The 21,303-nt window shown below is 40.1% G+C and overlaps 1 protein-coding gene across 2 annotated transcripts in view; it reads right to left on the reverse strand.

The window, feature by feature from the left end:
* Window positions 1-1,179: 1,179 nt before the first annotated feature.
* The window catches only part of plekhh1 (pleckstrin homology domain containing, family H (with MyTH4 domain) member 1), a 35,963-nt gene continuing 15,839 nt past the window's right edge, over window positions 1,180-21,303 (reverse strand). For both annotated transcript variants that reach the window (XM_053335636.1, XM_053335635.1), the window contains exons 4-30: window positions 20,731-20,880; window positions 20,548-20,631; window positions 20,135-20,216; window positions 19,340-19,522; window positions 18,378-19,150; window positions 18,085-18,163; window positions 16,050-16,141; window positions 15,739-15,886; window positions 14,910-15,046; window positions 14,466-14,576; window positions 14,091-14,177; window positions 13,538-13,696; window positions 11,232-11,312; window positions 10,768-10,947; window positions 10,572-10,683; window positions 9,243-9,355; window positions 7,993-8,169; window positions 7,774-7,871; window positions 7,459-7,636; window positions 6,622-6,777; window positions 6,025-6,122; window positions 5,515-5,656; window positions 5,212-5,354; window positions 4,941-5,070; window positions 4,644-4,727; window positions 3,994-4,140; window positions 1,180-2,582 (exon numbers count right to left, since the gene is read on the reverse strand). In XM_053335636.1, coding sequence (XP_053191611.1) covers window positions 2,430-2,582; window positions 3,994-4,140; window positions 4,644-4,727; window positions 4,941-5,070; window positions 5,212-5,354; window positions 5,515-5,656; window positions 6,025-6,122; window positions 6,622-6,777; window positions 7,459-7,636; window positions 7,774-7,871; window positions 7,993-8,169; window positions 9,243-9,355; window positions 10,572-10,683; window positions 10,768-10,947; window positions 11,232-11,312; window positions 13,538-13,696; window positions 14,091-14,177; window positions 14,466-14,576; window positions 14,910-15,046; window positions 15,739-15,886; window positions 16,050-16,141; window positions 18,085-18,163; window positions 18,378-19,150; window positions 19,340-19,522; window positions 20,135-20,216; window positions 20,548-20,631; window positions 20,731-20,880 — 4,077 coding nt within the window. In that variant the 3' untranslated portion in view covers window positions 1,180-2,429. The remainder of the gene's footprint in view (window positions 2,583-3,993; window positions 4,141-4,643; window positions 4,728-4,940; window positions 5,071-5,211; window positions 5,355-5,514; window positions 5,657-6,024; window positions 6,123-6,621; window positions 6,778-7,458; window positions 7,637-7,773; window positions 7,872-7,992; window positions 8,170-9,242; window positions 9,356-10,571; window positions 10,684-10,767; window positions 10,948-11,231; window positions 11,313-13,537; window positions 13,697-14,090; window positions 14,178-14,465; window positions 14,577-14,909; window positions 15,047-15,738; window positions 15,887-16,049; window positions 16,142-18,084; window positions 18,164-18,377; window positions 19,151-19,339; window positions 19,523-20,134; window positions 20,217-20,547; window positions 20,632-20,730; window positions 20,881-21,303) is intronic.

The raw sequence follows: 21,303 nt of genomic DNA on the forward strand, positions 1-21,303 counted from the left end.
ACTGAATATATTTGGGTTTTAGACTGTTGGATGGACAAAGTTGGACGATAATGACGTGTATTCTTGTATTTTCTGATATTTTATAGACCAAAAAATGAGTCAGTTATTAGAAAAAGTAAACAGAAGATTGATCAATAATAAAAATAGTCATCAGTTGCAGCCCTAAAATAAAGTATATTACAACCAGATTTTCATGAATGAAAGAGTGAAAATGATTCAGGAAGAAGCAGTCACACTTGAGAATTATGAAAAAGAACAGAGTTCGAAATTATGCAACCCTCTGCATTCACAATTCAAGATAAATATTTTTCAGATCATACCTTATTAATATAACACACATAATGATAGTTGGCTAGTAAAGTGCTGTAAGGGCTTGTAATGAGATGCTCATCAATCCCACAACACTGGAATCTTTTACTTTAAATCGAAGTTGATTTAAACTCTTAACAAAGCATAAGGCCTGAGCCATATTTCTCCATGGAAAAATAAATAAGTTATTTTCTTTTTTGATGAGCAATGAAGGCATGCAGAAATTCAGCAGTGAGCCCTATAACGAGCGTTTCATTTTCTATAAGAGCAGCTATGGAACAACAAGATCTTCAGACAAGCTATAAAAATATGCGATTTACAGCTTATATTTGGCAGGAAAATGCCATTACCACTTTAACCCCCCTGGATAAGAAAAGGCAGAACAGCTTCAACCCCTAAAACCTCAACACGAGTAAAACATGAAAACTGGGCTCACTGTATTCAACCAGCACAGAGTATTTAGTTTATGGATGTTTTGAATGTGTTTGTAGAGACATAGTGTGTAGAAACAGTTTTCCTTTCTTTCTCCAAGAAGAGATGTGATGAATGGATGGATTCTCTTACTATAGCATGAACCCTGTTTCCTGATTACAGGCAAAACATGTTAAATGTGTTTATTCCAGCACAAGAAAATAGGCCAAGCAAATAAGAAATGTTATTTAAGAAATGCACAGCTACAAAAATGTTGCAGGATTTATATTTTTAAACTACTGTAAAGCATCCTTACCCAAAACATTAAGACAGAAAACAGCAGAAAAATCTGGGTTTTCATTAAAATGATCCCTGACAAATTAATACTTAATATTTGATATACATTTAATTTAAAAAAGACAATAAACATAAAATAAAACAATCTAACCAAGCATTGTACCATTTATTTTATTGTCTCACACAAACATACAGGCAACATAAAGACAACATCTTTCAAACATTTGTAATACACTTTAGTACAGTACCAAACATACTCTGTTCTTAAATTACTCTACTACATTAAAGAAACTACGTTTTCCTAATTAAATGTGACAGTTTTGGAAAACAACACCTTTTTAAGCGAATGCTAAAAAAGAAAAGAAAAAAGAAATAAATAACTAATTTATTTTTATATGAGCAAGACAGTGGTTTGATCCAAAACAGTTCAAGTCATTGAGAATATTTTGGTAGCTCTTATTAAAAAATGCCCACTCCTTTTTTTGTTAGACTGGTTATTAAAAATAGAGTGACAGCAGTGACCTGAAAAGTTCCATGTGTTGAAATTTTCAGGGGAATTTTTCATTAGAGGACCGTCAGATAATGAACACATTCCACTACTTACATTTTCCCACATACAGTACTCTAATATTGCTGCTACATATCTTTTTTAATTCATTCTAATGTAACAACTGTTGTACTTCAGTAACACTACAATGATAATAGATCTTTTGGGGAAAAAAGTAGTCTTACCCCTTGTTTTATATGAGAGACCAAAAGGTAATTAAAGTAATATAAGATGTGGATTTTTATATGATCATTAAAGCACTAAGAACTATGAATATGTAGCATCACATGCAATGTCAGTCCCTTTCTAATTGCACAGTATCTCTTAAATGAATTTTAATTCTGGTTCATTGTCAAGTAAAGGTGATAATTATAGATACAGTGACACACAACACTGTATTTTAGTCAACCCAGCTCTCAGAAGGTAACAGTTTTGTTTTTCATAAAAGAAAAGAGGCTGAGGTCAGAAGAAAGGCAAGACTGAGCAGTGGGAAAGTGAATAAAAGGATCTCACAGCGAATAGAAGTGTGACAAGTGGCAAACAGTCCTCAGACTACTAATATTTAAAAAATAACATCCAATTTCAACAATGAATTAGAACCTTACACCTAAATAAGAGTTGGAGCACTCTTTTGTAGAAGAAATAAACAGTCTAACAAGACTGACCCTAACACCTCTAAATCTAAATCTTCATAAGAAACATTTACAAAAACACAAAAATAATCTCATAGTACCTGTTCTGTAAAAATGGAAAAACCCAGACATGCAACCCTATGCACTCCGGTTGAATGCTGACAAAAGGTAACTGTTGTCATCAAGCCTCCCTGTAGTCAAACAGTCTTTGTTGTTCTTGTTGCTTGTACAATTCACAGTAGAGTGGGGCCCTTGGTGGTGTAGTTCATGGCGGGGAAGTGCCTGCTGTCTACATCCCAGTGGCCGTGTGGCTGTTGCGAGGCAGACGGGAGGCTGGGGTTCCAGTGGTTAATGTAGCTGGCCATGAGCAGAGTCAGCTCCAGTATCTGAGATGGAGGAAAAAAAACAGGATTAATGGCTTTAACATTATGATACTCTTAGGTTTCATTTGATTCTGGGGAGCTAGAGACCCATACTTTCTGACAGAAGATGTGAAAACCTGAGAAACCCAACTGATCTGCAATAAAAGGATGTTAGTAGGAAGTTAGCCTCATTAGCCTCAGCTACATTAGTAATATGACTCTGTGTTAAGGCCCCAATGCGATTCTGCACACATAAAACAGGAGAATCAACCTGTTTTCTCCATTAGTGCTTGGTTGTGAGGGTCTGTAAAAACAGGTAAATATGGAAAAGGCCCCTTCTAGTACTTCAACACATTCAACACTTCATCCATCCACTTACCCTTCCTCCACCCCAGTTGCTGATGCCTTAGGACAGTGGCTCCCTACTGTTCTCCACACATATTCCAAAACATCCCTATCTAATTAACTCGAGTTACATCATCAGCATCATTCATCACCACACCCCATCATGGTCCATTTGAACTGATTATAAACTAAACGTTATTAAAACACCATTAACATAAAATGTCATGCAATTGACTCAATATTTTATAATGTGGTTGCAATATGTTTTCATACAATTGAACCCCCTGTTTTAAGGATGGTTTAGTGAAGTTTGCATGTTGTTTGCATGAAGTATTTTTAGCGAGGTAACTATTTCAACAGTTCATTTCCTTGTGTACTAATATAGCTGGCTGACTGATGTAGACTGTTGCAGAGAGGTATCTATTTAAAATGTCCATTAATGGAGTTATTTCAAACATTTATCCCTTACTTTAGCTGATAGTTTAAACTCATTATGTTACCTTTAGCAAACTATTATGTTTCAACAGTTTATCCATTACTTTTAGAGATTTAGCTATTTCACCTGTTACTTCTAGCTATTTCAGCTTCATCCCTTAATTAATCTATTTCAACTCTTTATCTATTACTTATATAGTTTAGACTTCACTGCTCCCCTTACTAACTAATATAGCTGACTAACTGATGTAGACTGTTGTTGATAGGTATCTATTTAAAATGTGCATTCATTTAGTTATTTCAAACATTTAGCCATTACTTAGCTTAATTTCCACAGCTTATACATTACTTTTAGCTAACTATTTCAACCTCATTGTTAGTTCATCCATTTCAACTGTTAGCTACTGTATATGTTTTTAATTAAATCGTAATCTAGATTTGTTTTAGTTTATTTGATTAATTGAGGAACTCCCCAAGCTCCCCCCATGTAAATGTAGTAGAACCATCTGATGTAGATCAGATCATCTAGGAAAATGAAAAGTGAAAACTTTAGTTACATGTGAAGGCAAAGTGGAAACGTGGCTCCGCTTTTGAACACCCACAAATGATATTGAGCACGTGTGCAGAGGAACAACAGAGAGGGCGGATGGCTCACCTTTGGTTTAGCCATAGCAAAAACCAGCTTCTCCACGCTCTTCTTCCCAACTCCAGGCTCCCTCTGCTGGCTCGTGACCACCATGAAATCATCGCAGCAACCACCAAAAGTAATCACAGACTGGTAGGAGTATGTAACCAGTGTGTGCTGCAAAATATAAGCATTGCCACTGTAAATGTGCGATGAAATGGATATAAACAAGGAGCATGTTCACATTTTATTGCTGATCCCAGAATAAAGCACAAAATCCTTTTGGGAAATCATTTTGGCTTCTGCTTTTTTTAGGGGCAAATTGAGTGTGAAGAAGCGTGACATTATTTCCAGTGACTGTGTTTGTTACTTTGTTCCTTTCTCTGACTTACTGAGAGCACATGAGCAAAGCTGCCTCCACATTGGGAAAGAAAAGACCACTATAGGCTGCTGAAAATTACAGAGCTCAAGCTAACATCGTTTATATGCTCGGACTGCTGTCTGTCAGGGTTAAGAATTTCAAATTGGAGGCAAGCCATTTTATTTTCATGTTATGTTTATTTTCATGTGCATTTCTTGGTTTGAAACATGAATAAAAACATCTTTCCAGACTAGTGGGTCAACAAAGCTCAGCAGCTATGGTTGTAAAAGGGTTTGCTCTACACAGTTTGAAAACTCACCATTGTGTAGTCCAGCACACACAATCCATCCTCATTGACTGCCAGCCACACCTGGCTCTGCTCAACAGGGGAGGGTGGGACAGGCTGTGGACATGAGAACAAAAAAAGGTAATGTTACCGGTGTAATCCATCCAAAGCAAAGACTAAAACTTCCTCTTTGGGTCATCTTAATCTCAAACTGGTCCACATGTGCTTACAAGCATCATGTTATGGTCCAAGACAAATGAAAAATGTCAAAATGAGCATTCCTTATATCACACAGAGCATAACATTAAAAATATAACAATTTTATTTTACCTTGGCACTAAGGAGTTTGGCTCCCAACAGGGGCCATTTCCGAGCCACAGTTAGGTATATTCTCACACACTCGGATGCACTGCACCCACGTAGCATAGACCACTTAGTGGTCAGACGCTCAGTAAGATCTCTGAAAGGAGACAACGAACAGTAGTGCAGATTGCAGTCACATTGTTTGTCAGACTTGTGGATATTGCAAAATAAAGTGAAGAAATCTGTATGTACCATGCTCTCGATAAATGTGGAGTGATGTGCTCAGTGTTTCTTTTACCTGAGCTGCTCTGAGCTACAGTCCTGTTTGTAGCGTTTGGGGTAGAAACGCTCTAAAGCCTGCAGGAGAATCAGCTGAGATTTGGGTTGAGGAGAACCAGTGGGAGAGGAGGCAGCTGGTCGCTCCAAATCACCATGTTCAACCTGCAAGAAGTCAAAAAATAATAGAGAGGAGAAAAAAAAAGAGACGTGTCATTCTTGGACTTACAGAGCACTTCTTGAATCAATATACAGACCAATGTCCTTTTTAGTGCAAAAACCTTTATTACAATATATACTGCATCTTGCCATAATCTTTACACACCTGTGCCATGAGGGCCGCCACCTCAAGAGCCAGCTCTTTGTTCACAGGGAAGTTACCTTGGTGAACTTCATCATTCACCTGGTACGCCAGAAGGAGGCGCTCTCGCTCCGTCTCTCCTTTCACCTGAGATCGGAAACACAGCCTGTACAAGCACGAAACAACAAAAACAAGAGGAAAAGGTTGTTATGAAACTTGTTTTTCAGGGGAGAGTCTGGCAGAGAATGGGATTATGAACACACCACTCACTGCATTTTCATAGAACAAGAAACCTAAACCCAACACTTAAAATTACCAGGAACAGGGAGAATCCAAACATATCACATCACCATCTCTTACTGTGTGGTCTATGTTTTTCATTCTAAAAAGCTTTTCTTTACACAAATGTTTGTTTTTGTTAAAGGAATAATTGTGAACACACAATAAAGGATTTTGAGTTGATAGGCGTGTCTCTGTGTTTGTTGAAAGCTGTTTGGATCTTATACAGCCCACATGTGAGCATGGGAGTCCTACCTGTTCTTGTATGTTAGACGGACAATCCGAGTCCCCTCGTTTTTCCCAGGGTGCAGCTCCTTTAGGGCTTGCTCCCACTTGGAAATGACATCGCAGATCTGACAAAAGGGATACAAGTCATTCTCAAGTCAGACATGTGGAAATATTTGACCATATTTTTGGTTCTGTCAGTGGGTGGTGGTAGCTACAGTTAGACACAACGACACTGATCTTTTCAAAAAATGTTGGTTATACTGTGCTATATGTGCTAGATAGAGTTCACTGTTGGTTGACTGGTTAGACATGATGAAACAGTTTCAGTAACCCAAATTAAAATTAAGTGGACGTGCTTCTTTTACCACGATTGAGTGGAATTAAATTACAGCAGACGGCTATTATGCTAGTATGCCAGCATTTGAAAATAAAAAAAAGTTATAAAGAAGTTTGGACAGCCTGAATTTGTCCAAATTGGTCTTTAACCACCCACTACTGATCTTCAAAAATATTAGGTAACACGAGATGAGTTATTTCACTAAAAACACCACAGAAAGCCAAGAGCTTCAGTGGAGTTTAGAGGGTTTCTACCATCCACTTATCCTCAGTGACCCGTAGTCCTACCTTGGCAGACGGCTGCAGGCAGTGCTCCAGGTCTTTGCCAGATGGATCATCAGTGAAGAGGGCAAATCCAGACAGCTGAGGCTTCCTCATGCCAATTCTCTGGTTCAGCGTGTTGAGGAACTCTTCTACTGTGGTGGAGCCGTCAAAACCCACCACCTACATGAGAAAACAGATAGTGTCAATATCACACAGCTGCAGAACCACAGTACCAGAAGTTTCAAACGATTGCTAACTATAGATGTAGACTGTTGTAGTAGTTGTGGTTGAAACATCCAAGTGGGGCACGTGGTGGCACCTATACTGCTGCTTTCCTCTCTTATAGCTGCTGCATGTTCAGAACTGATCTGACAGTGACAATACAGCTCTCACTGAAGAAGAATTTTGCTCAACATGAGTGAGTGAGTCTTTGAATGATTTACAAGCCAGTTTAATGATGTGCTTCAGAACTAAGAGGAATGTGGTGAAGTGTTCAGACCTACAATAGTAATGTGTTTAAAAAAACCCTCTGGCCAATCCTTGCTCAATTGTTGTCACAACGAAATGCAACCTCATCTGCATTCTTCAGTAACAAATATGGCATCTCCTCAAGATGGGGAATACACCTAGACTGTCAACATAATACCTCTGCACGGTTGGCAAATATAGTGTCATGGTATTATTAACTTCTGGTGCCATATTTTGGCATCTAATTTTTACTCAAACTGGACTTGCAGCAACACACCTGCTCCAACGCAACCCCCTGCATTTTTTAAAAACCACTGCTATTTTCAATCTGAATGCTGTTACATGTTAAAAAGAAAAGATGATTAAGTAGATGTCAGGATCAGGACGCATTACCTGGTAGGTGTTGTTCATAAAATGGACTGGGATGCTGAATGGCAGTGAATGGTGGTATGGGTTCCTCAGTAGGATGGAGACTATCTCCATACGTGAGGGTTTGGCCTCCCGCTCTCCATTCTGCAGCGTTCGTTCCACCGACCTCTGACAGTACACTGCATACTTCCCCACCTCGCTCCTGTGTGGAGAAATGAGATGGGAACATAAAGATGTACTCCGAAACCTGTTGATTTCTGTTTTCATTAGCTTATGTTGGAGTTTTTCTGTGATACATCAAAGAAATCAGGGGTCAGATACAGGCTTTATGTAGCTCACCTTGGGTCAGCATTGCGTTGCAGGTACTGTCTCAGGTACCAGAGGAAATGTTGTTGGGGAAGAAACAGAGCCACACACAGAGACAACAGCTGCCAGCACTACAGAAAGAGGTGGTAAAAAGAGACATACTTTAGGTAATAGGATCACTGAAAAAAAAAATGGCTGCACTAACTTCTCACTCCTCCTATCTGTTTTATCTTTCGTATGCACCAGACTGACCTGTGTGAGGGAGTAGTTGTGTGGCGTCCGGCGGTTAGTCTGTTTGATGAGCTGGCAGTACATTTCATTCTGCAGCTCTGGGTGGGTCAGGCACACTTGCAAAGCATTCTGTGCCAACGAAGTGTGGTAATCGACAGATGGAGACTCAACCAGAACGTTGATGAAGAGCTGACAGGACTGCAGAGGAGAGGAAACTTCTTAGTGTTATGAGACTGACGTGTAATTCCACTGCACTGCCAGCAGATGGAGTCACACACTCACCAGACGCTCCTAACTTACAGCACATATTAATTAATTATGTATGTAAAAAGAGCAAAATACATTTATCTGAGGGCAAAATTCAGGTCAGCTGGATAACTAAATATAATGGTACAAGATTAGTAAGTGTCCCAATGTGAGGACAGAAATGTGAATGTCATAATTTTTTTGAAGTAAGAATTGTTGTTAAGGACAGATGAAGACAAAGAACCCATTTAACAGTTTTCATCAGTCTTGATCAGATTCATTAATACTTCAAAGGCATGAAGTAGAGCGCAGACTTGAAAAGCACGTCACATCCATTCATTCTGTTTCTTTGTGTGTGTTTGGGACTGTTTTAAGGCTGACTGGTCAAAGAGAGTGGCAGTCTATTCAGCCTTCATTCCTACAGCTTTACTGTAGTGGATGGGGCTGTGAAGCATGAGTCGGGCAGAGAGGGGGGTTTCTGGGTGGGCGCCCTGAGAGTTGAAAAAAGAGGAAAAGGATCTTCCATCTTCCTACAAGGTCCCTACTCTGCTCTGATCCCATTTCTCCTCCCCCATGCTGTGGATTCGATATCCATTGCTGCCACTCTGAAGACCCTGACCTCCCATGTCTCTTCTTTAAAAAGGGGCTCCTTTCACACTGGCTGTAAACCAGAAGAACGGTTAGCCTCAATCAGAGCAGATAATCAAGGCCATTATCTCTCTTCCACACTCTTAATGAGCTGGGGCCCCTCGTCCTCCAGCCTTTGATCTGGTTTAGAGGCGGAAAGGAAGAGAAGAGGAGGGCCACGGAGCAAGTCCAGGAGTAGGAGGGGATAAAGGGGGGGTATGGTGGGGACACTGGAGTAGGATGAATAATGCCTTGAACAGACCCTCACCGTGAAAGACAGATAAAGAGAAAGAGATTTGGAAAAAGAGATAAAAGGAAGACAAAAATTAAAAGTAAGTGGGATGGAAAAAAAGAGAGAGGAAGAGACAGAAAGAGGGGTTAGAGGTGGAGAGACCGACCTTGAAAAGCTTAAGAGCTTCTGTCTGCAGGGCTTCAGAGGGCAAAGTGGTGAGAGGCGAGCGCAGACCCTCCTTACAGAAGCTCAAGGCCTCGCCCTTCCACAAGGCAGATTCTGGGAAAAGAAAGACAGGCGAGCACATAAATCCATGCAAACACACACATGCACGTACAGGAAAACATAGAGATTGAGTTTCAAAGCTGTAATGACACAACAGCTGACAAATATTCACACACACTGTCCCAGTCGTAAACACTGTCTGCAGTGTGGATTAAGGCTGTCAGACACTGTGGATCAAAATAACACGTATCATGCTACTGAGTAAATTTGTGTCCACTTGTACAGGGACTTTTTTGAAGCCTTACGCCTTGCAGTCAATTATCCATACTGTGTGTGTCCAAGTGTTGCAAATTGATCTTCAGCATTTTCAACAAAGAAAACGCTGTAATGTTGTTATTGGTGCAACATTACTCTCGTGACATACTCAGATGACATGTTATTGAGTTGTTGCTACTTTAAATCATTTGAAACCATTAGATGCAGACAACATGCTCCTACTTAAAGGGGATGTATCATGCACATTTCCAGGTCTATATTTACATATTCTGGGGCTCCACTGGAATATATTTGCATTATTTACAGTTCAAAAAACTCCTCACTTATCTTATACTAGCTCCTTATGCTTTTAACTTTTTTTGCCCTTTTAGTCTCTTTAAGAGCCCCCTCTGTGTGAGCAGATTTTGTTCTGAACTGGCTCCAGAGACTATATAGCAGTATGAGGATTTAATTTATTTTTCTCGTTCTTCACTCAAAAAATAAATTTCTTCAATCTTCTTCAGGGTCAAGTTGACAAAGACTGTGGAAGAGACATTCATTTGTTGGAATGCACAAACATCTGATGTCAGTTCAGTGGGGAAGTGAAGCTCACATTGTAAATGGAGCAGAGCAGTCTGAGGCCCTGAATTCAGACTTTCAGTGAAACTTTTTACATACATTCACCCCTAGTTTTGGAATTTTGACCATGTTTAATATAGATATCTGAAAATATAACAGCACATAAATGACAGGAAATCACAAAAGGCATGTTATGTCCCCTTTAAAAACACAATGCATATCTGCTCTTAAAAATGGATGTGGATATACAGTACTTGTTTTTATTAACTGTCTGTCATGCAAGCCTGCTACTGTCTGCTATTTGGCTTGGTTGAGTCATTTGCATGAGTTGGTATTTCTAAATTATGTGCGAAATTATTTGGGAGCAAAGGAGCATATTAAATCTACAAGTCAATATTTTAGTGTTTAACAATGATGACAGTGATGGATTTCTCACCTGGGTCTCCCTCTGCATCAAGAAGTTTACCGATGAGCTGCTCGTACTCCGTGCCCACCTTTAAGGTTGCACTGCTGCCAGCTGCCACAGACAGGTGATACAGCCATGTATCCTGTGTAAAAAAAAATCATTAACATGCACAAAATGAAATGAAAGAACAAAAACAGTTTGAGACATTATTGAGACCATGCATTACCTTCTCCTGCTTGGTGCCAATGAGCAGGTATGTTGGGCTTTGGTCTCTTGGCTGGACCACTAAAGTGCAGTGAGAGGAGAGGAAACCTCGACTGCCTGCCTCATAGTCCTCATCTGAGTCACAGGAGCGATCCACTTCCTGTACTGAGGCCTCCCGCATCTGCAGCTGACCCAGAGGCAACTGTAAGGGAAAACGAAACTGTGTCAGTTTAAGGGGCTGGAAAAAAATGAAGTGGCAACAAGGTCTTCATTCTTTTTCTTGTCAAAGCAATAGTTCCAACACTGACTGGTTGGAGAGTTCATTTAATTTCTCCATCAATCATTTATATGACAACGACCTTTCTCTGTACAGATTAAGACAAACATTTAGAAGCATGTATACACAGGCCTTAATACTAACCAACAAAAGACAACATGAAAAGCAGGGCATGTTAAAACTGATAGAAAGAGGCGTGTTGTGTGAACCTTGTCTTCCTGGTTACGATAATAGTAGAAGACTTTTCCAACCAAGGAACACCACACCAGCTTAGAGTGTCCATGTTTGACCTGAAAGAGGAAGACAGCAGCACAGACAAGTATGAGAAAAGTTTCAGGACAAGTTCCAAGACTATGTGGCTATTTTTCAAAACTGTTGTGAATATAAGTCAGTGCATTTCTTGTATTCTCCGAAAATTCCAACCAAAGTTATTTAAAAAAGCTTGACAGATCAGGGTCAGAGAATTTCTGATTTCTACATCTGACCAGCAGATGTCTGAGAAGCATGCATGTAGGCGTGCAAAGCATTTCAGAGCTAACCTCAGTTACTTTCACTTTGAAAAGTTAAACAGGACTTTTTTTTGCTGTTTCCAAAGCAAAGTGACAAAAGGTTCCTGACAAACAATAACAGCCCATGCACGCTCTGATCACCCTGCTGCATTCAACTGCATTTTCACCAGGAATGCAGCTGTAAGTGATGATTACATGTCACTTTCTGAGACTGACTAAGTTTTAGAAATATGAATGGAGCAATGATGACACCGGAGGATGCCTTCAACATGAAGCCAGCTGTGCATCCCTTCAGTAGGGGTCACAACAAGGTTAACTGCACCAAGAGGCAGGACAGACCTTGTCTGAACCTGGATCACGTCACAACCAGCAGATCAAAGACAACTCAAAAGAGTTTGGGGGTTGGTGATAGCATGTGGGCTCCATCATCTCAGCTTGAGGCTTTCAGTCATCTGTCATAGACCCATCACACGCACCCATCAGATGCTTGAGTGTCTTAACTTTACTAACAGACAAGCCTCAGCTGAGGAAAGGCAGGAAGGGAGCTACAGGAGGGGGAATGTAGCATTCCAGCAGGTCTAGCTTCATAGCCGTGTCCCAACGTGAAGGAAGCTTTCAAGAATCTGCTTTCAGAGTGATCTGTCAAACTTTCCCCGCCCCAGACAGACATTTCTGTACCTGCCTGAATGAGGACCTCATGCCCAAAAACACATTATTTCTGCAAGGCTCTTTAGGGAGAAAGTCTCTTGCAACTATGAAATGGATATTCACTAAAAAAACACTGACATACCAACTGAAAACCAAATAAATCTTACTACATCATTTTAGCAAATACAAATAAATACACACAAAGTTAAAACTTCTTTTAAATATCGAGTTTTTATATGTGGGATTCCAGATGCTATAATAATTTGAGCTGAAGTAACAACAAATATTAACTGTTTCCAACCACCTATCTTTTTTCCTTGGCGTTCAGTCCCAGCTAGGCGAGAATCCTTGGCTTCTTACTTTGTATTTTTTTTAACTCTTTTTTATTTGTTTTTATTCTAATTTTAGTTTTTAAATTGATCTCTTACTATTCCTTTATTGTTTTTATTTATCATTATATTTGTATGGGATTATATTGTATTTTAATAACTGCGCAGCACTTTGGTTCAACTGAGGTTGTTTTTAAATGTGCTTTATAAATAAAACTTGACTTAAAGGACCAGTGTGTAGAATTTAGTAGCATCTAGCAGAAAAGACTTGAATAGATGGAATATAATATTCATTTCATTTATTCATTCAATATTCGTATGTTTTAATTAGTGTACAATAACCTACAAATAAGATTTCATTACCCCAGAATGATTTTCACGAGTTTCCACTGTAGGTTCTCCTACACACTTAGAAGGGGAGGGTGAGGGGAGGCGTATTCAGTTGGCTGGGAACGTGCAACCTCACCCCTAGATACCACTAAATTCTACATATTGCACATTTAGTTATGATGATTTCTTACTTTTTTGTTTTCTATGATAGCAAGCTAATTATATTTGAGTTTTGGACTGTGACCAGACATAAAAAGTCATTAAAGAGTTCAAATTGGCTCTGGAAAACTGCAATGAGTCCAAATGATCTATGATTAACAATAAAAACATTTACAAAGTATTCAATAAAGAAAACAACCATTGGTTGCAGGAAAATTACAATATCAAAACCCCAGAGAATGTATTTTCTCCTCTTATTGTTAACTCTTAACCCCCCCCCACTTTTAAACTTACCCCATACAGGTTTTGACCTCTAGGAGTGCTATGGAGCAATGTTAAAAATTGGTTTTGCTTTATGAGAAGTTTGTTAGACATCAAAGATATATAAAGATATCTATACAACATATCTTGTTAAATAACTGGTTAAAACAAAACTCCACAGGGTACCTTTAAATGTGTTGCTTGTTTAATTTAACATTCAGTATGTTGTAGATTTGAAAGTTTAATAATATCCATGTATCATAACCTCTGGCTTCTGACCTTTGTAAGCCAGCCTCTCACAGTGGGCTTGGCAGTGGTCTCCACGGTTACCGGGCTGCTGGCCTGGACTTTGAGTATGTTCTGCAGAACCCTGATCCACTCCTCGAGGATGTTAGGTGAATCTGCGGTCAGGTAGAAGGTCTTCTTCTCTGTAATCAACTGATTAGAGGAAAGGGAGAAATATGGGAAAAATGCTAAGCCAAGCCGACTGAGATAGCATCATCATGTCAGAGGAGATCAGAATCAGCTTCCGAAGAGCCAGGAAAACATTCCAAGCCAATGCTATACTTGATGTCATCTTAAGCTGCTTCTCTGGTATGCAGCAGTAAAGCTCTACTGCGATGCAGTGCTGCAATAATAGCGCTGGTGTGTGTATCTGCATGTGCCCCCTCACAGCTTTCTTTGTTTAAAGGCTTTATTGCAACAGTCTTGGAGTCATCACGTCCAATATCTGCATGGTCCAATTGAAAGTTGTCTGTATATTGTATCTTTGAATGTTATTACACCATGTTGAACACTTTGCAATGCATTTCAATTCAGTTTTTCAACTTACTTGAAATGTCTGTGCTCCTTCTCCACGAACTATACGGCATGATGAGTTGAGCTCAATCTGACCTTGAGGTTTCCTGATCACGTCACTCTGTAAACAACCACCCAAAAACACAAAACACACACACACACACACACACACACACAAATTATACAAGAATTCCTTTAGAACCTGCAGCGGTCACCAATACATACATATACACCTGACAATATTGCCAGTGACAAGGTCTTAGGTGTAGGTACTTTCATGGTGCCTTCAACTACTGCCCACCGTTTTGTGAACACACAAAATTTTAAAATATTCTTGCAATGTTTTCTGTGGAGAAAGCAAAACCTTAGAAGGAAGCAGACAGGCAGGCTCGCAGTGAGATACACTCACAGGAGATTTGTAGTAGAGGATCTCTCCATTCCTCAGGATGAACCAGCGACGTTTCCAGGCTTTCACCTGACTGCCCATCTTCAGAAGGTACCCAGACTTCTCCAGCATCTCCTGCAGACATAGCTGGTTTAAATATATTGTATATACTGTGGTGTGATGAAGATTTAAGCACTTTATTTTCAGGTCATTTTATGTGAAAAGCTTTTTTTTACAGTCTCCTTTTCATAACCTGCATTTGCTCTCTGTTCAGTGTAATTATTACCTTAGGCATTGTCATTTTTTATAGTTAACACTTCTGGCTTTAGTTTTAATACAGTAGATAGAAAGCTCACCATAATGCACCATTTACAGTTTGTGTTTATTTAAAACTGGCACTAGTGTTTTCAGCAGCCATATTGATGATAGAATAATACAGTAGAAGAGGAAGAAGACCTATCTACTCACAGGCCCAGTGCTCTCACAGGAGTAAGACGAGGTCCGCTGGACTTTATGTTCTGGTTCAGAGTAGTCACTGTCCAGGGAGTAGGCATCGGGAGGAATCGCATAATCACTCTCTGAGCTGATGGAGGACATGGATACACCTACAGAGTAGAACATAGCACATCAAGGTTCAGCAAGGAAGGCATACAGAAACAGGCTGAAGGAGGAAAAACAAAAGAAATGATTAATATGTTTTGATTAACAGACAGCAAGCAACAGGTGGGTCAACATAGAAGGCTCTTAAATGATCGGAAATGATTAATTGGTATCACCAGTATATCATGTTGCGTAGCCACTGAATGCAGCACTTCACCTCTTCAGTTAATGATTTCAAATATATCTATACATTGTAGTATTATTCACTTTTATAAAGCAACATCTTGCAATCTTAGATCTGGTCAGCAGAAAAACCGTATTGCTTCCTGTTCTGTGATGGATTTGAGTGTTGGTTCCAAGTGTCAATAAACTATGTACAGTTTGGTTGTTGTAAAGTGTTCAAGGATGGATTTTCTTTGTAGATGATGATTTTACTTAGAGGGAAAGTTTCTTGCCATTCATTTAAAATCATACATTTCCAAGTGTAATTATGTTTTCATATCAAATAAGGAATTATACACTCACAGATTTTCCTATTAGACTTTGAGATTCCTATCGTAAGCTAATAAAACAATTCAAAAACTTCCAAGGTTATCTTAAAAATGCATTGGCAACAGACATAAGAAAAACAGTGTCCTTGTTCTTGAAGAAATTACATGTTTTTTGCTGATATAATGCTGTAATCTGCAATCCTCACCTCTCTTGACAGCACGCGGGCTCCCAGGGACACTGCCCTTCTTGTCCGGACTCAGGATGGAGGTTCGTAAACTGGCCAGAGAGCTGCTGTCGTCCTCAGATCCAGAGTCATCATCCGGCAACGGCACACTGCTGATCTGAGTGGCTTTCTAACACACAGATGGATACATCATCAAAAGAGTCATTTCATAGTAACATACTGTAACCAATATAGTAGGGTCAAAACCTGAAGCACAGTATAAAGTAGTAGATATCCCACACATTAAGCTGATAAGCTTCATAAATCTTTAACAATAAAAACATTCCACTCACCCCTTTCAGTGTGGTATAGACTGGTACATTAATATTCTTATAGATCAGCTGGGTGAACGGACCTGCCGCTGGATACTGGGGCAAGTTGGACCCTGTAAGATGCACATGCCAACATTTATTCCAAATGCACTTAATTTAATGTTAAATGTTTTTTATTTGTTAATGGAGCAAGCACATAGGATGAAGCAATGCCAAGCCTGGTTTGCAACACCCGCCTGTCCCTAGATGGAGATTTATATAAATATGCACAACTTGATAGAAAAGCTCATAAAGAACAATAAAAACACAAAGAATTGTGCAATAAAAATACCATAAAAACTTTATGAAAAGCACCTGATTACTCATGACTACATTACTGACCCACCCTCAAAAAACAGCTTTCAGCATGAAGTTTAGCCCAAAAAGACTGTTATGTGTATTTCAGCCCCTTTCATTTACTTCATATCAGGCAGTCTCATCAGATTCTTTTTTAAGAGAAACCTGAGAACATCAAAGATTTATAATCAGTACCTGAAGGCACTCCTGCCAAGATTAGTGGGCACGTGAGTGATATCTAGGGTTAAGTAGTTACTGGATCGTGTACTGTGGTTAAAAGATTTAAATTTGAGAAGAGATAAGAGGGTAGTTTTGAAGCTTTATAGATGAATATCATGAGATGATGAGATGAGATGATTCGTGTCTGTAAGGAGCTCCACCCAACCTTGTGATATTAGCAGTGTATGAAACGTAGAGTACCAGTGGCTGAGACTTAGATAAGTTGGAGAATATGAGAATAGTTATACAAAAAAACAATAAGAATGACATAGGTATTGGCAATTGGCAATAGTCATTCCTATAAGATATATAGTACTGTGCAAATCTAAATAGTTCTAATTTATCAATTAGCTTCATAAAAAGTGCTGTAAACAGAATAAACCTAAACCAAATCAACAGAACAACCTGCTGCAAGAGTCCTTGTTCTTCTTGTCAATGAAGATAGTTCTTTATTACTCTGATTGTATGTTTGGAGTCACTGTCATGCTGCAGAATGAATTTGGGACTGATCAGATGCCTCTCTGATGGCACTATATTATGGAAAAGAATAAAAAACCTCTAAAGGGCCTAAGATTTTATACTGTATTTGTAATAGTAAAGGTTATAAGGCTCTCTTGTTGAAAAGCTAAGACAGGTACTGGAGCAATATGATGAACACCCTTAAACTCAATATAAAGGAAAGGTCAGACAAATCCACTTTTCACACACTTGCTTGCAGTACCTAAATAGTAAAAAAAATGGTTGTCAGCTTGAATAAAAAAAAACTGGGCTGTGGTATTTATTTTGCTACAGAACAAATGCTCCATGAACAGAAGCACCTTAAGGCCCAAACATGGAGGAAGCTGAATAAGCTATGACTTAATCCACAGCAGCCACTTGGCAGTCTCTACCTGTACCTGGCAGACAAGAAATTCAATATGCAGAGTGCTGTCAAACTTCACTGTCTGCATCCTGACAAAATAGATGATGTTGGGACAGAAAGCAGAGCAGTAATTACAACCAGACCATGTCCTTTCATCACAGATGATTAAAAAGCAGCCTCTCCCTCCAGCCCTCCAAACCTCCCCCCCTCCTGCGCTCTTCCTTGGCTCTTGACAAACAGGGGGAGTCTGAACTGCCTGCCGAAGAAGAGCCCACACCTGCACAGGTGTGTGGAGCCTCAGGCCAGAGGAAGTGACATCAAAGACGGCAATGACAGGTCCAAACCGACCACACTCACCCCCCACAGTAGCTTAAGCATCAGCTGAATGACATGTCACTTCACAGCACCAACTCATTTCCCACACCGCAAGCAACACCACCCAGGCTCACGACATACATGCAGACAGACAAGCACACACGGGTTTAGATACTATTTTAAACACTACTCTTTTTAGTGTCTTTCTCATTGTATTGCAGAGAATACAAATGGAATTTAAATGCCTTTAAATGCCTGTTGCAGTATTGTGTCAAATGAACAAATGATTGGTTAGGTTCTTGTTCCTCCCTGCAGGGAACTCACCTCGTCCAGGGCCCCTGGCTCCAGGAGTGGCCTCTGATACTCTCATTCCTGACTTAGCCACAGCATAGATCCGACTCTCCTGCAGAGGTGAAACAAAGTCAGAAATATTCCTCCTCACCTCATTTAAACATTCACTTTAAAAAAAAACACCTTTAAATGGTAACGTTTTGGCATAGAGATCTTTGCTGAGTAAATAATGGTTCTCCTTAATGGTTCCTCTTTAATTGTAATCTATGAGTTGAAGATATGTTGACCTAAAATAATACATCAAGCATGAAAAAGTGACGTCATACCCATGAAGGAAAGCGATGTAAGGGAGGCGTTGGAGGCTTCAGAACTTCTGGATCCAACCTCTCCAGTTCCTCTGCAAGCCCCACAAAGGAGACTCCATCTCGGGAAGGTTCCTCTGATCCGGTGCCCTCCACCACGCCATCCATACTGTCAGAAAGCCCATCATCAATGTCCGTTTCTTCTACAACCTGAGAGAAGGGCGAGGTGGCAGTGCCGGTGCTCTTGAGTGTGGAGGAGTTGGAAGATGGAGTCATGATGTCGATGTTAACGTTGAGGTGGTGAAGCTTGTCCAGGCTGGGCTGCGGCTGGCTGTAGTGCTTCTTGACCAGCTGGATGCTGTCTCTGGGAGTGAGCGGAGTCCGTACTTTGGGTAACGTCATGCTGGTGCCTGACTGATTAACCAGAGGCTGTTGAGGATTCGGAAATGGGTTGTTGGTGGAGGGGGAGCGTGACAGAAGCGGGCTTTTGGGTGTTATTCTAATGGAGGGCTCCGGTGAGCTCGGTCCGTGGGCCATCTCGTAAGCTGAGGATGAAGATGAAGAGGATGAGGATGAGTGAAGGCACTGAGAGCGGAACTTGCTGTTGAGCTCATCTGAGTTGTCGTCTCTGTCCAAGCACCCCGCCTGACCCTCTGGGCAGAGTAGTAGTTCCGGTCCACTGATGGAAACAGGACTGCTGGGACCCTCCCTACTCCGGCCCTGAGAGAGAGCATTGTGGGCTGCAAGGTCTCCAAGACAAATCCCTTTACTGGCCTGTTCAGGAGACCTTTTCACATCTAAGGAAACAGAATATGGGGAAATTAAATTTTGGGGCTTAAAGGTAGAGCTTAATTGTTTTGGATTTCAATTAAACACATTATACCAAACACCAGGAATAGGTTAAGGTTAATTTTTGGCCCCCACTCATTGCTTTCAAAAGCCCCCTGCTATCCCTCCCAAGATAACACGAATTAAGGTCAGCACACCTGTTGGCGAGGTCTTGATATTAGAGGCGGCCCCACGAGGTCCTGTCTGTCTCCAGCTGTCATCTTGGGCAGGTGGAGTACCGGGGCAGCTGGGAGGAAACAGCGGACTATTTGGCACCAGGTGAGTATCCATTACAGGGGAGGTGGCAGGGGATCCAGAGGATGTAGGTTTCTCTAAGAGAGCTGAAGGAGAAAAACAAATCCAGCAGCTCAGTTGTCTACCACATTCATTCCCTACTTGCCAACAGTAAGACACAAAATTCAACGATTTCATATTAAGGACCACAACTTTTCAAAGCTCTCCCACACTACTCCTCTTCTCTGTTCAGTACACTGGCTCCCTGTCACAGCTCAGTAACATTGCAATTTAGCTCTCTAACACACTTTTAATGGTTTATTTGGAAGGGTTGTTGTTGTTGTTAAATTTTTAATGACATCCAGCTTGTGTTCCTTTTGAGTTTGAATACACGTGTTATAAGTTGCTTTGGACTAGAGCGGCAACAATTAGTCAATTGGATGACAGAAAATAATCATTAACTGGCCGTCATTTTTAAAGCAAAAAGGCCAATTATTCACTGCTTTCTGCTTCTCACATTGCTTATCTTTAAGTTTTGGACAGTTTGTCAGACAAAATAAATTGTGAGTGCCAATTTTTCCACAATTTTTATAAAGAAAACGATAGTTGTAGGCCTACTTTTGGACAATGCATCTCCTGAATGAATATAATGAAATGCAAAGGGGGGAAATAGCCAGTTTTCTCTTTTCAATTTTCCAAATACCTGCAGAAGCACTCACCTTGGAGTTTGTCCTGTAGCACCATTATTTGTTCTGTGTGCTTCAAGTTGGCCATTTTCAGCTCCTGGTTTTCTTGCTCCATCTGCAACAAGGTAAAGTAGTTTAGCATCTACTGTACATACAGCAGTCATTATGTAGTTTTGGAATAGATCATGATAGAAATGCATTTGCCCCTTAAAACAGCTTAATTTCAGGGATGCACGGGTTGTCATTAACAAATAAGCATTCTTATTTTTTTTTCAACTGTTTGCCAACTGTTTGCAGATAAAGATAGAAGTATATAAACAGCTGGAGATAATTCACTGTTAATCGTAAGCATCTCTTGTTGCCACAGATAATGTCTCTCAGCATGGTGAGGGCTTTCCCAGGCTCTTACTTCAGTCAGGGGTGTATCTCTACATGTCTGAGCTTACCTCTCTGAGCTTAAAGGTGACCCAGTCTTTAATCTTGGCAGCCTTCTCCTCAATGATTTTTGCCTCCTGGGCTCTGACTAAGATCTGTAGTCAGAGAAAACAGGGTTTGTGGATTATTTCAACCTACATTTTATGAACATAAATGGACATTTCTGCTCTTTATCTGATGGCTCCGCCCCTTACCTGTTTTTCCAGCTGCATCTCTAATCTCTTTATCACAGCATCTTTTTCTTGAACCTGATTGGTCAAGTCTTGATACTTTTTATACAATGAGCTCTCTGATTCGCTGGTTTGTATGTTTGCAGACTTCAGCTTTTCTTCCATGACATGGATCTGAAATGCATAATGAGAGGCGTGAGTGCACAGGAACGACCAGGAGACAGCTCATATTTGTACGGTTCGTTTCATTTTGATGGACACCAGACAAAGTCAAAAGGAAAACACACAGTATACTTTTCTCCAACCCTGATGAGAAATAAATTTCAAAGCCGTTACGTATTGCTTGTTTTTAAAGAGAGGGCACCATTAAATTACCACCTACAGAAAACACCTGGAACAGCCAGTAATGACAGCAAATTAGTGATTAAACCCAACAGCAAGAAAGACAGAGTATGTGTCATGTACAAGGTTTGTTATCCTCAAACCACACACTCTTTTTGTAAAGTCCCATCAAAGCCTGACTCCTACTTAGTGGTTAGAAGCAAAAATTACAATATCCAACATGTGCGTGTTTGACTTAAGTACTCCACATTTTAG

The sequence above is a fragment of the Scomber japonicus genome, chromosome 16 (assembly GCF_027409825.1).
Source record: "Scomber japonicus isolate fScoJap1 chromosome 16, fScoJap1.pri, whole genome shotgun sequence".
Lineage (NCBI taxonomy): Eukaryota > Metazoa > Chordata > Actinopteri > Scombriformes > Scombridae > Scomber > Scomber japonicus.